The 16,014-nt window shown below is 29.5% G+C and overlaps 1 protein-coding gene across 1 annotated transcript in view; it reads right to left on the bottom strand.

The window, feature by feature from the left end:
- The window catches only part of LOC118195279 (NEDD4-binding protein 2-like), a 77,790-nt gene that overhangs the window by 22,532 nt on the left and 39,244 nt on the right, over positions 1 to 16,014 (bottom strand). The window contains exons 5-7 of the mRNA XM_035366564.2: positions 13,251 to 13,357; positions 5,606 to 5,741; positions 4,439 to 4,657 (exon numbers count right to left, since the gene is read on the bottom strand). Coding sequence (XP_035222455.1) covers positions 4,439 to 4,657; positions 5,606 to 5,741; positions 13,251 to 13,357 — 462 coding nt within the window. The remainder of the gene's footprint in view (positions 1 to 4,438; positions 4,658 to 5,605; positions 5,742 to 13,250; positions 13,358 to 16,014) is intronic.

Here is a 16,014-nt window from a genome sequence, read left to right as displayed (position 1 = left end):
GTGTACGCACATGTTTGAAAACATCCGCCCTTCCACCATGCAAAATTGAAAAATCGCAACGACATGCGGTACACATTGCAAATATATTACATTTCCTTGAGGAAATAATGGAAGGAAAGTCAACTGTGTACGATTTTTGAAACATACATGAGTATTTCACCTTTCTCACAGACATAACAAAAGATGATAATTTCTAAAACTATTTCGTGAAGGCACGTGTACTCGCCCAACTCAGGACAAAATGAACAAAATAACATCCAAATAACAGCTTGCTTTGTCCTTATTGGCTAATATATGCCAATATAATACGTTTCTGGATACGTACATGCTCTCACTCACAAAGCAGAAATTATCTGACTCGCAAGGTTTTGTTTTAGATTTAATCTAGAGAAAATTCAATTGCTTTCAGATGTCCAAAATCACTTTTTTTTTTGTTCACATAACAAAGTATTAAGCCAAGTTCCATAAAAATCATGAGAAATTTTAAGAATAAGAAAAAGTCTGGAGAAATATATTGTAAATCGGGTTGGCGAAAATCTAAAATGGAGTCTCCAGCCTAAATTGGAAGAATTGGCAACTCTGCAACTGATATCAAAATTAACAACTTTTGATACATGATTTTTGCTTTTACACAATAATTTGATGATAACAGAAGTTGGGCTCTAAATCATAAACCAAACTAGTTAAAAATTCTAGATTGCAGTGCTTTGTCTTTTAGGAGTAAGAAAAATATCAACATTTATTTAAATGAAATGGTGTTTATTACCGATTCCCTCTCAGGCTTGCTCCTCAAAAAACACGTACTCTGAGTAAGCCACACAGTAATCTTTCATAGATTAATTTGATCTACACTTTGAGTTAATGCGAGAAAAACTTAAGCAAAGGAAGATACAAAATTTAATTTGTGATTATGGGCAAAACTTGAGTTTTGACTATCACAACAGCTTAATTTGAGTAAGAAAATGTTTAGATTCTTATACAGCAAATTAAGATACTGATTACTGGATGCAAAAACTCCCAAAGGTTCTCTTTCAGAATTCAAAAGTTCATGACGAGCAATGAACTAATTATTTTCTCTTGCAATTTATAGGAAGAACAATTAATTCAAAGCTGTCTTCAGCCTTTAAGAACAAACCAGAATCATAAAAAACATACTTTAAGAAGGAAGCAAAACACCCTATATATTTTCTGTAACAGAATTGTAGGTTATTCTTTTAACATGTGTACCATAGATGAATTTTAAAAATGTCCGTGGCATATTCAAATGTTAATTAAATCATTATACACCATACCTATCATATCCACTAATGCTGGCATTTCATTCTGAACAGAATAACAAGCAGTTCAAATTTGAAAGGACTTTTCATACTCTTGATTAAAGCAACCCTAATTCCCACCTGTCTACAGCTTTTATTCCTATCATAACATACAAAGAGAACATCGATAGCCATTCCTTTTTGCACAGACATTATCCTAAGGTGTGTATTAAAATGCAATAATCAATAGCAAATACACAGTTGGTCAGCTGCAGCAAAAATATCAAATTTTGTTATAAAAGTTGGAAGTTACAGAATTGCATCAAGAAATTTATTCAGTGTTGCTATTTATTTTTTACTTTTCCATTTATAGCATTTCAAATTAAAAAAAAGTATTTTGAAACTGTTATGCAATCATTAAATTATAATTAATAAATATGCGTATATTATATATAAATACTTAACGTATTTATGCGTATATTATTAGCCCTGTATAAGATATTAATCTGTAAACGACATTTTGTGTCAAAATACTTAAACGTGTTGTACAGTACAAAGTCTATAATCCGGACCTCAAAGCCACAAACTTTTTTTTTTTGTATGCTTTACGCATGCGCGTTTAATGTTTACGCATGCTCGTTTAGCACAAAAAATGAAGCAACTTAAACAACTTACATTGAAAGAAATGTTTAATAAAGCAAACAAATAAATATTAAGTTTTTTTTTTTCTGTAAATTTTGATACCCTTTAGATCATAATTGCTCTTTATTTCATAAATTAAGGTTTCATATTTTTAATTGTATAATTTCTACATGCCATCTTACCAGATTTAAATTGATGATCTATAAATCCGGAATCGCCGAAGTCACAACGAGTCCGGATTACGGACTTTATACTGTATAACTTTTCATACTGTTGCCACCAAACATTATTGCCCTGTATTATATTTAAAGAAACTAAATAATGAAGAATTTGAATGAATGTATGCATGTTTCTTGCACAGTGAAAAAGGAAGGGTACCTACCTAGAGCCATCATATTTTGAATAATGTAGTCCTCAACCTAAACATGGGCACCTGGAAGCCCGGATTTTGAAAAACTTTAATGGATTTTTGATTAAAAAAATCAACGATTTCCTGGTGAGTAAAGGCAACACTGTACGAAAAAAAAAAAAAAATTATCTCCAGCACAAAAGACTGTCCAATTGGAAATTCTAAAGATATGCTATTTTTTAATATTTAGTGCTTTTGCAGTTGAATCGAATTTTATGTAGTGTAAGCACCAAGAATGTGATATTTAATAAAGTAAACATATAAAATTTTAAAAATAAAAAGATTAAAAAAAAGTTTTGTAAAGCCATCTTAATCATAGTGAGAAAACTGAACACTGATATAATAAACTGGGGGGGGGATGCATGCCAATGCTCTCAATGCTTCCTCGGGAACTCTTAAATGTAAACTGCTGTGCTGCTTTTACAATTTTTGTAATTTTGCTGTTGAATTGTACATGTCATAAGCGTGAAGAAACTGATGCTTAAGAATAAAGCTAAAATGATTAAAAAAGTGGGGATTAGTAGGAGTGAATGTAACAACAGACTGGTAGAATGTGAACTCAGCAAGAGCGTAAAAACCTTAACAAACCATTTTGGGTGCCACTAAAATTTGAACCTTTTCAAATTTTTTCAAATTTATTATATATACATTATATAATAAATTAAAATGACTTCAATTTGATTAGATTAACCATTCATAGATTATCAAAACTCTAATGCATTATGATACTATTTTTTCATACTGTATTTTGGAAAATAATTTTAGTAGCTAATTTTTAGCACAGCACACAATAAGGCTGGAGAGAAATGAAAGGTTTCAGAATTTAATGGTGACCTAAAAGGGTTAAGTTTTTTTATGCTTTTGCTAAGCTCTTTATCACAATCTACTTAGTTGCTGTTACACTCACTCCTGCTAACCCATTTGTTTTGCCTTTTAACTTCATTATTAAGCATAATTTTTTTTCACACTTACACCATACACAATTCAACAGCAAAATCACAATTCTTTATTCAGTTTACCAAAATTTAGAATTTCAAATGCAGCATTGGCATACATTTTAATAATTTTTTCAGCATTCCATTTTCTTAGTAAGATGGCTAGAAAAATTGTTTTTGTCTTTTTATTATTAATGTTTTCTGTTTTAACTTTATTTATTAAATATCACGATCCTCGCATTTATGCCATATAAAAATTCAATTCAGTAAAATCACCAGATATTTTAAAACAGTATATCTTTAGAATTTTTGATAGACAGTCTTGTGCAGTGGTGATAAAATTTTATATTCTGTACAGTGTTGCCACAGCTCATTGAGTTTGTTAATAAAAATGTATTAAAATTTAAAAAGATAATTAAACAAATTAAAATCTCGCGCTTCCAGGAGCCCATTTGGGTGGAGAACTACATTATTCAAAATTTGACGGCTCCAGGTATAGTCACTTTTTATACTGCAAAAAACATTCATTACATTTAACCAGATTCTTTATTATTCAATTTCTTTAAAAATAAAACAAGGCAATAATACTTGGTAGCAACAATTTGAAAATAAATATGCCATTTATATTGATTCAATGCAAAATCCTGTTTAGAGTCTAATGGCCAGTTCGAGCTAAAAATTATTCAAATGAGTATTTTTTCTTGATCTTGTATCCACTAAGTTCAAAATGCCTAAAACTCTGCTTATGTAAAACTATACATTATAGTTTGACATATAATCAAATATATTTAGTATTTTCCAGCAATTTCCTGCAAAAGTCTCTATTTTAGCCTATTATCTGGTGCAAAACAGCAATTAGCACAGAAATTTAAAAAAAAAAAAAAAAAAAAAAAAAAAAAAACTGAGCATTGGATTTGTAAATGATAAGCAACATTATACTATATAAGATATTCTATATACATAACCCTGATTTCAGATTAAATCCTGTCTCAAATTAGAACTTCTATAATTAAATTACCTTGTGCAATTGCATACGCATGCAGCTCAAACATTGCAAAATGCATACAAGGTGAATCTTAATAAATAGCAGTTTTGAATACAGAATTTTAAAAAATTGCATCAATTTCAAGAAAATTAAGTTTTGCAAATTTTATAAATTCTAAATATACTCCTTGTAGTATAATATGAATACTTACTTGCTGTGCATAAAAGGAGGCAACATCTTTCATGCCACGACAGTAAGCAGTTTGAGCTTTCTTTATACATTCCTGACGAAGCACATACTGCTCAGCAGCAATTTTTCGCAAACGAGCTGCTTCAGCAGATATAGTTTCCTCAAATGTTGAAAAAGGTGCTACTTTCACAGTTTCAACATTATTTTCATGATAAACCCAGTCACTCCAATCATTATTTTCCTAAGAAAAGAATTAACATACCAGTTTTGTCTGAAAATATTTATAATTAAAAAAAGTAAAATTTTGGAAAAAAAAAAGTAAAAAAATAATGCTCCCTCCTGTTTATTTCCCCTATTTAATGTTTCAACAGAAGTTGAGTAAAAAAAACCTCGAGATGAAAGACACTTTACAGAGTTTTCCCACATGTATTATTAGCTCTCACAGTGTAAGTGTCAATCTCATCAGCAATCAAATACAAATTGATTTTGTATCTATCTCACTCTGAAAACCCTAATGTCTCTAGATTAGTTTAAGCAAATTGGAATTTAACCTTCAAAATTGTATTGAAAAATTTTATGTTGATGAAGGTTCTAAGTTAATCAAAATTGGAAAATAGCCTAAGCTGGACTTAAAAGCATTAAAATTACCACAAGTAAGCAAAGAATTCATAGTAAATGAATACGTTAAGATAAACACAAAGGATGAATATATTCATGCCTGTCTGCCTTGAATTAACACATTTAAAAACACCAACACGTATGTACAAAGTTTCTCAGATACTCAAGTATGAAATCTTTAAATAGACATATGTTGTAAAAATTCTGTAAATGTTATGAGGATGATTATATTTTTTCCACTTCAGAGTGAGTGCAGGAGGAGGCTATCTTGATGTAAAATTTCATTAAAATCAGATCCTTTGGTAATCAATTTTAAACATTAAATTAAAACAAATAAATCTTTAAACAATGCAAATACTTTTTGCCCCTGCAAAAACACTCCAGTTAATTATGCAAAAATGTATGATCTTCAAGTTTATTAGTAATTTAAAACTGAACAACTGTAATTAGAAATATATATTAAAATTAAGGAGTTCTTCAAATAGATATCAACAAGGAAAACATGCATTTTGAAAACTGAGATTTTACTTCTAATACTAGATTAAAAACATGAAACTAGATATAAGCTTACAAAGTCTTGAAAAATATTTGATTCATTCCATTCAGTCACACAGGTTTCAATTTTTTCTAAATCCTTTTTATGTCTTGCACTTTTTGGTTCACCAAAGTCTTCACCAAGAGCTTTAATACAGTCTTCTAAACAACAACTAAAAATAAAGAAAAATCATTAACAACAAGCTTCTGCGGCAAAAAACAAAGAAAAATTTTTCTATGCAGAATCTATAAAATTTGCAATATTTGAAGAGAATTCTGTTTTTTACTTTCATATACAAGATACAATTAAAATATACATACAAGTAGTTAAAGTATCATAATAATTAATTGAAATAACTGAGTTATATTTGAAACAAGATTAAATTCAATGGAAATTTTTAAATATTAAGTTTTCAGAGTCTGTTATCTAATTTTCTCAAACTGGTTGCAATTTGATTCTTCAAATTGCACTTAATGCTTGTATGTATATCCATCCATTAAGAAATGGGGGAGGGAGTGACAGCTCTTCATCCCCTTCCCTAATTAATAAGAATATTCATTCATATGAGCATATGATGTTTAAATTAAATGAAATAACAGAAATCAGAGTTTCTAAACACTAAGAACATCATAAAATAGAAACTATGCCCCTTCAAAAAATATCTTCATTTGTTTAAAAGTAATAACCACTGTTGCCATATTATAAATTGAAGTATTTAATATTTTAATTAAATAGTAATAAAAAAAATATATAGATAACAAAGACACTAAAAATTAACAACGAAAATCTCTCGTGCATGTGTAAATTTGCAGAAGTATAGTTTTAAAGGTTAGATAGAATGTCCTTGTTCAGCCAGGGATAAACAGAAAGGGCTAGTTCATTCCTTTGTTCAACTCCTTGTTGACACGAGCCTCATAGAGGGGAGTCAACCATAAGTAATCTCATGTCACTACATTGCACCTGCTCTGATTTAGCACATCTAAAACTGTAGTTTCATTCAGCTGTGAGGTGATTTTCTGGAAGTCACATATCCCACATTAATTTTAATCATATGTATTTGTTTTCTAATAATGTAAATATTTAAAATAATTTGTATATATATAGTTTCTGTTAGTTTTCCTTTTAAATTCTGTATTGTAAAGCATCGTTTATGCAATATGGCTTCTTGCATTGTGGCAACATGCCGTAATATTTCATTTAATGCTTTCCCAAAGGAAATTTGCTTTTGATGAAAGAATAGATAAATAAATGTCAAAGACAGGATTCTGTTAATGTGAAGAATGCAAGAATTTGCAGCGAACATTTTCTATGCAGTGATTATGAAGATGATATGAAAAATCCCTTGCTTGGATTGCCCCAAAAGAAACTGTTGAAATGCAATGCTATGCAAAAATAAATTTATCGTGTGCAGTAAACAAAATAACACCAAGAAATCAGAGACAAGAGAAAAGAAAACTAGTGGAGAGTGCTTTTCAAAGACTACACGAATGAAGCCCATAGGAAGTTCATTTTGAAGCTGAAAACGAAATTGATAATGATAATAATAAATCAAATGTGAATGATTTTGAAATAAAACTCACAAGTGACAATGTAATGACAATCTAGGGCATCCCTGAATGCCCTAAGTATAAAGATAAACAAGACCGCATTGATAATTTGAAGGACACAATAATATCCTTAGAAAATTGTATTAAAATATTGAAAAATAGAGAATAGAAAAATTTTAGAATGTTTCCTCAGTGACAAAAAAAAAAAAAAAAAAAAGGTGGCCAACATCCAAAAAATTTTGCATCAGGAATACAGAAATTAAAATCTCAAACAGCAAAATTTAGAAAAAAGACAGCACAGACTGGAGAATTTGGAAAACGTCTAAAGCATATTTTTACAAAGACACAGATTAATGTATTGCTAGAAAAGAAGGAAAAAAATTAGGTGGACTAGAGAAGATAATTCATATTGTATTGTCCTAAGAGCACTGTCATTTAAAAGCTATGATTTTTGGAAAGAAAAAATAGGAATTCCTTTATTTAGTATTAGCACATTAAAGGAATGGGTGCTAAATTTTCATGTAGTCCAGGAATTCAGAATGATCTTCTTGCTCTAATGAAGGAAAGATGTGAATATTTGAATTCTGTAGGAAAAATATGCTTTCTCAGTTTCAACGAAATGCATATAGATACCAAACTCTGGTATTACTCTTGCTCCTTTTCTAAAAGTGCAGTTTGTTTTAATCAGAGGTTTCATTTCGCAGTGGAAACAACAAATATATTTTTTTATTTTAACACTCCAATGGAGATAGAACTTTTTTTTTACTCATAAAACATATTCAATCATCTAAAGTAGAAATGAAAGCAATAGTGTCTTATTTAGAAGGATGTAGTACTTTGTGGAAAGAACTACAGATTTTGATTAATAGTTTTCACTTTCCAAATCCTGTACTAAAAATGAAAAAATATGGGTTTCTGCAGATTTACTGCACTGCCTCAAATTACTGAAAAACAACTTTTTAGATAAAGGATTTGTTTTAGAAGATAGAACTGTTTTAAATGTTGATATTATTAAAGAGATTTTAAATAGAGATTAGGAAAAATCCAAATTGTATCACAGACTAAAACCAAATCATTTAATGGTCAAGGGAAACGAGAGACAAAAAGTTGCTCCAGTGAAAATATTATTTTCAAGAACTACTGCAAAAGTAAATTCCCCCCGATACTCCACCCCCAAAGGAAATCAAAAAGCATCTGACTTGAATTAATCGAAAATTTTTTCAATGTTATGAATAGTACTAAGCCATACCCTTCTTTAGATAAAATACTTAAAGCAGCATTTGAATTAAGTGAACATCATGAGAAACAAATTCATGTTTTGGAATTAATGAAGAAAGTCATCAGAGAAAATCTAACATATTGTCTATAATTTTAGTAAATTCTCTTTTTGGCCTACAGCAGGATTTGAAATCATTGTATGATGCTAAATATATTTTAACTTCTTGATTAACTCAGCATGCACTTGAAAGTCTCTTTAATCAGATTCGAGGGCTTGGTAGGTTTAATGATCATCCTAATGAAGTTATACACCGCTTAAAGCAATTATTACTCGAAAATAAGCTACCAAAATTATCTTGAAAAGTGCATAGATAAAGAAAGCACAAATATTGACTCATATTTGACATCAGAATTACTTGAAAGGGCTTTGAAAACTGAGGAGGAAGATTGCTTTTCCATTAAATACTATTTATGATTTGAATTTCATAAAGGAGCCTTCTCCTATGGCTTAAGAATTGGAATTGAATTCCGCCAGACAATTTTCGAACACAGAAAAAGAAGCCTTAACATATGTCGCAGGTTATATTGCCTGCCATGTGCAGAACAAAGATCCATCATTGGGAACAAACAGTTTCTAAAAATAATGCTGATGAAACCATATTTCATTCAGAATGAATTAAATTATTTTCCTTAGGAGGTTTGACTGCACCTTTTCATTCATAGATGAACACAGTTTACGAGTTTGAAAAAATATTTTGTGGTACAACTGACCATAAAGGGAAATACGTATTGGCTCTTTAATTACTAAATTAGATAAACATTATCTTGAAGTTAACAGAGATGCGATTCATTGATTTTGCAGAGTGCGAACGTTTATTAGAATACATTTCTTAAACATAAATGCATGTTTTTCTCCAAAGGAAAGCAACTCAAAAGGTAAAAAAGGGAATTGCTTCGAATGCAGCAGTATTTAAACAGCTTGTCGTTGCAGTGCAACTATGGAAGTAAGCATTTATATCATTTGCATTTAAATATAATATGTTTTGATTTGAAATATTTCTGGATGACATTTTAGAAGTTAATAGCATTAAGCATATTTCAAATGAAAGCTAATTTTGTTAAGTATTTGTTAAAATTATTCTTATTGTATCCTTTGAAACTACTTATTGATTCAATTTTGTGCTAGCTTAGCATTCTAGAGAAAAAAAATATAATAGTATTAAACATCAAAGTAATTAGCAGAAAAAGACCTGCCTCCTTAATCCCCACTTTTGAAAAATTAAATATTTTTTTTCAAGGTACTTTGAGTAAAGCTGTTTTGTCAAAATTAAGATAACAATCTTACACATATTTGCTTAAATGTAATATAGATGTTACAAAATTATTTAAAAAATATCAATTATTATATTAAATCGGAAGAGAAATATGCCAATGTAAAATTTACAACTAGGCAAAATGTCAACCTTGATTAGAAGAAATTTTGCTATATATCCCATATATGTTTAAAACTATGTCAATCTAAGGTTGTCTTTTGATTAATTTAAAATATCTGTTATTATAGGTATCTTAGAAGCAGTAGTAGAATTCTCTCAGTTCGTATGCAGATAAAGAAATGATTATAAATAAAACACGCATTAAAAAAGGGGGGGGAATAATAATAAAGAACTTTTTGTTAAAAAAGTAGTGTATTTTATCTATTATTTTAAAACTGAGTAAGTATTATTACTTCCAAATTATAGCTATCTATCACACACAGTTCATTTTAAACACTGGTTCTTCAAATTTAAAATGCTAATTTCTATGTTGTGAATTGCATCTCTGCACTCAGAGTCAACATGACAACGTCATCACTTCTCACTTCCTGTTTCAGGGAAAAAAGCTCTATGAGCTAGCCCTTCTCTTATAAGTCCTGTTGTTCAGCTATAGGAGTGAAAATGACTATAGAGAAAAATGCTACACGTAAAAACACTGACAAGGTTCCAACTAAAAAATAGTAAAACAAAACCATTGCCACTATCTGTTGACAAAAATGAATGAGAAGCAACTAAAAAAAAAAAAAAAAAAAAAACTAAGAAGAAACAGGTATTAGAATTGAGATCATTAACAAGTGTTGGAAGATTTTTATGAATATGAAATATGCCTCCAAGTACTTTAAATCATCAATAATAATGGGAAGTGGATAAGTTTATAAATTTCTATTTTCTGAATGTATTCTCATGCATTTTAGAGTGAAATCTCAAAATTCTCCTTGTTTGAATAATATAAATTAAAGGAATACTACAGAAATATTTTATTGATGGTGAGAAAAACATGAAAATTAAACTTTTGTAAAATTTGTATCAATGGAAAGAAAGAAACAGCTACTGAATTCGGAACTACTCTTATATACGCCCTGTCTTGGCAACAAATTTCTCACCAAATAACTCCACGGTGCCATATTACTATCTAAATTTGTTTACATTTCGAACTAAAATGTCTAAAATGTCTCCAAAAACGTGGTTTTTGCACATGGGAAAACCACATTTTGAACACACAATTTAAGCAAAAACCCCGAAACAAAAACAACAACAACAAAAAAAAAAAAAAAAAAATTGATAGCAAAAATGTAGTTTCTGACCAAAAATATTTGACAAGAATCCATGTACACAGCGATATGTTTTAACTTAAAAAGACATCTATGAATTTCACAATCTAGGCAGCGAAGGAATCTACGAACTATGCACACCTCACTTTAATAAATTAACAAAACAACAATAAATTTCAATGAACACCATGTACACAGCATTCTGTTTAAACTTAAAAAAACATCTACAAATTGCACAATCTAGGCATTGAGCACAAATCGACAAAATACACTAAAATAAATTACAAACAATTCAGAAACAACAATAACAACAGAAATTCACAGTAAAAAACAATGAACATAACATTCTACAAAATAAAAACAATAAAATAAAATGCACTTACCATAATACATTCATGAATAAAATTTCACCAGTCACACGTCTGGGCACAAAAGTGCCATGATTTTGCTATATCACACGTCTTTCTGTGATTCAAAATTTCAAAAGTAGTGATAAAAACTTCCTCTAAAGCTAACTTACTACATGAAAACCATGATCCAAATCTTAAACTCTGCTGACAGCCACATGCTTTACCAGCAACCATTTGATTGCAAACCTACACAAGTCTATCAGAAACATCATTCTTTGTCTGAGTTGCCATATCAGCTCCACATTTCGGACACGCCAAACTTCATTTTAAAAGTCCTGACTACCACAGAAATTCCAAAAATACACTTCGATCCGCATAAACACACCCGTGAACAAAAGACTCGTTAACAATTGTACTTTTAATACTAAATTTACTTTGCACACAATCTAAAATACGCGACTGAAATCTTGCCACCTCATCTCTCATTGAAACATCGGCCAATTCAAAACACGCACGACACAAACCAACAAGCAATTAAACTACTGCAGCAAAAGAGTTAAGTTTCAACGTCAAAAGGATTGCCATACAAACAACATCATCCCCAAAACCATCACACAGCATGCAATCGTGCCAAAAATCAGCGTAGAACACATATCGCCACATTTGGTGATCTTAGTGCATATAGAAGAATAGAGCCCTAAATTCTTATAATCAATCAAAAGAATGTTATGTTTAGATTAATTTTTTTAACTGCTTGGGGAATCACACAAAGGAGAAATCTCTATTGATTGCAACTGCTCCTAAAAAAATTAGTTCTTGATCAGAAAGGAGGAGCAAATCTAGACTGCTTTCTGACTGATCAAATCTTTCACTGCAAGTTATACTTCTAGTCTGAGCTGCCTGCATTTTCACTTCTAATCCAAACCTGTGCTCAATATAATACTTAAAAATTATATTTTTCTGTTCTCAGTAATTAGCTTCAGTGAGATAATATGAAGAAAAAGCCGTCATTTCTGAGGGGAGGGGGAAAGCTAACAGTGGCATGATAATAATGGTAAAATTTGCACAATGAAAATTATAACATGAAAATCAGAGTACAGCAATAACTTTCTAACTGGTAATTGAATATTTATGGATTAAGATGACAAATAACTTCAGCAGAATTACTATATTTAAACACAAAAAAATTCTGTTTGGTGAGTAACTATATTTCATATAAAGCAATAGAGATTATTTTTTAACACATACTTAAGTAATTTTTCAATAATAACTTCTTAAAATACAAATAACTTCCTTTTACTCAAAAAAATTAGTTTTCTTAACGAAAAAAAAAAAAAAAAAAAGAAACACCTAATAAAGAATTCTATATGTAATTTTCAAAGGAAAGAAGATGCATCTTCATTATAAAATACAAATAAGCAATAACGTGTACAATAATATGCAACTATTTAAAAGATTTTTCAATACACTGGATAGTCTAAAAGAGTTTCCCAAATTTCTTTTAAGAATTTTTTAAATGTTTAATTTTGAAAAAAAAAAATATTACTTTTGGTTAACCCTGTATTTCTATGATATTGTGAAATGAATTAAAAGCATACAATATAAGGAAATTAAGTGCAAATAAAATCTCTAAAATGAAGTATATGACATAAAGCAAATGCAGTATGAATGAATGATAACTGCCTGCAGAAAATGCAGAAATAAATTAGAAGATAAAAGAGAAAGAGTACCTTAAAGTAAGATGGCTAGAATTAGAGTTGCATCAGATAAAAAAAACACACAGTTAAATATCTTAAAAATTACATTTTTTGAAGAAAGGGCAGTTTTAATGTTAACTGCTATATAACGTAAAATAAAAATATTATTTTTACAGAAAATCATGACCTCAAGTACTTCTTATTCTTCTAGGATTACTTTGTTTGAAACCTAAAAGTATTTAATAAAAATAAAAGACAAGCAAACTAAAATAGCAAATAGCTTACTTGTTACATTCAAATATTTCATCTAAAACCACTGTGTCTGCTCCAGGAAACATTTTATATAGCTTCAATCTCTTCAGTTTTGTTTCAAAATTTCTATCCTTTCTTAGCTGCAATGTTTTTAAACATAAACATTAAATAAGATACATTATTAAATGAAATATGTATAGAAGGGGAAAAATTATATAAAATTCCAAAAAGAATTGTGATAATGTTTAAAATAAAAATAGGAGTTGAAACGAAAACTTCTATGACAACGAAGAATGCGTTCTAATAAAAAGTTTGAAAAATAATGAAAGAATGCTATATATTTTTAAAATGTTTATGCAAACAGCTGATCTGATAAGTTAGAAGTTAGAATTTTACCAATTTGTATTTTACACTGAATTCAAATATATTTATTATACTTTTACAAGAAATTTAACAGCATACAACATAAACAACAAATTAATTGTCAGTGTGCACTGAAGCAGTTATAAAATAGGCATTCAACAGTAAGTTAATTAGCTTCATTGCGTGAAGATCCCTGTAATCAGATTAAAGATCAGTAAGAATGTCTTTAGTTGAGGACTTCAAAATATTTTGTCATGCCTGCTCTGTTTGTTCAATTTTGTAGATTGAATAAATCATGGCTCTTTAGATTTTTACTTTAAATTCTTTTAATCATTATAGTTTAACACAATATCAGAGGATAGGGCTCATAGCCACATTTTAGTTAAAAAAATAAGCACCTATAAGCACGTTTCAAGCAGATTTTAAGAAGAAAAAAAATAATAATAAGCACCTGTCTAATTACATTATACACAACTGCATAATCTTAAAAGACTTGTAATTTAAGATATGAGAAATTCAGTATTTATTAAGAAAGAATAAGCATTACTCAACCATGGAAAACAATTACCTTTTTTTTTTAATTTTAAATAACAGTTCAATTTACAGAACTAGTTTACAATGAGAGGAAAAAAAAACTATCCAGAATTAAATTATATTTAATAATGAAATTTCAGTTCAAAACAGAAAAAATAAATAATAATAAGCCATATTTAGTATATTCGCTTGACACCTAAAAATAAATACAATTTTTTTTTCCACTCACATTAATATTTAAATAATTTAAATTAAATCAAAATAACTGAACATTTTCTAAATTTTCATTGTACAACAGTTTTTCCTTAACAGATATTGCAAGCAAAGTAATTTAAGTAAAAATAAGTAAAAAAAGGAACTTTTCTGAAATCAAAGGATGGGAAATTGCTTCATGCAGTCATCGTTTAACAGTAAAAGCATAACTAACTTGCATACCCGGAAATTACCGAATATCTGCAAACTCGAATATTGAAACTGTTACAGTTCGCAGCAAAGCAAGCGACAGACTTTTTCTTTGGGGGGGGGGAGGGTCACTTTCTAACCTGGATTGAATATAGGACTAAAAGTTCTTATCTCTGCGAAATATCGCAAGCGTTATTGCACAATACGTACGCCTTAATTTCCCCGGACATGATATTATGCAATCGGAATCAACAGCTGCCGGTATTCAGAGAACAAATAACTAAATAAAGGAAAACGCCCCTTTGCTTCGTCCGGTTTTCACCATCATGCGCCCATGTGGCGTATTTATCGCTGTGCAGGACACGTCGCGCTTCGTGCGATAACCCTCCCATACTCATATTGATTAATAAAGAGATTTACCAATCTGGGGTGTTTTTCAATCTAACTTTGAACAGACTGCATTAAATTTCCAGAATAGAAATATTCTTCGTTTTGGTTGGTAGACCACAGAACCTTAGTCCTATATTCAATCCAGGTTAAAAAGTGACAAAAAAAAAAAAAAAAAAAAAGGGTCTGTCACTTGCTTTGCTGCGAACTGTAATGGTTTCAATATTCGAGATTTTGTGGAGAAAGGGGAGAACTCCCAACTTCCGTATTGTATAATGCATTGGAAGAAAAAAAAAAAAAAAATATTTTGACAATTCAATTAATTTCACTTTATTTATGCCATTCCAAATATTATTCCTTAGAAAACTAATCTGTGTTAAAACATTAACATAACCATTTTTGAAGTTTATCTATATTTCAGCAGTTACTGCAAATATATTATTATAAATATTCATACATATGCTCATAATATAAGCATAATGATCATAATAAACATGAATATGAACTACGTTGTGAAACTAATTAGTAGTATCTTACAAACATTAAAAACAAATCTCTTCATTTGATGTACGAGGTACAGATGGTGTTGGCTGTCATTGAAGTAGGAAAAGAAAAAGGGTTTTTCCCTTTCGACCTCGTGAGGTGAACCCATTAAGATGTTTAATGTATATATTTTAGTATAACTGTATTATGTTGTAGTGTAGATAAAATATGATTAGATGAATCAACTTCGAGTTTTTATTTCCCATGCATTGGTTTCGGTTCAACATCACACTACCCAGGTAAGTAAGTAAGTTTTGTCTTTTGTTTTCTGGATTGTTCTGTATCTTGGATGAGTGAAAGAAATATTTTTTTATTTTAATAATGAGGCTATGTTTTAGTAATAACATAAAGTGGCGTCCGTGACACCTTATAAATATTTTAAGGGTTATAGATAGTTTTTGATGTATTAAAGTATAATTAAGTTTGAAATCGAAACTATTTTGTACGGTTTTGTTTTATTTTGAAAGTTAACTATGGAAGCTTTATAGGCTCTAAAACTTAAACGGGCAGGTTTACGCACTTCTTTTGCAAAAACTGCTAACATAAACAGAGTTAGTAAAAGAAGATT

Source organism: Stegodyphus dumicola, chromosome 6, assembly GCF_044657685.1.
Source record: "Stegodyphus dumicola isolate Sdum_Otavi_A_Nest chromosome 6, ASM4465768v1".
In the NCBI taxonomy this organism is placed as follows: Eukaryota; Metazoa; Arthropoda; class Arachnida; order Araneae; family Eresidae; genus Stegodyphus; species Stegodyphus dumicola.
This window is presented reverse-complemented; position numbering and strand designations above follow the sequence as displayed.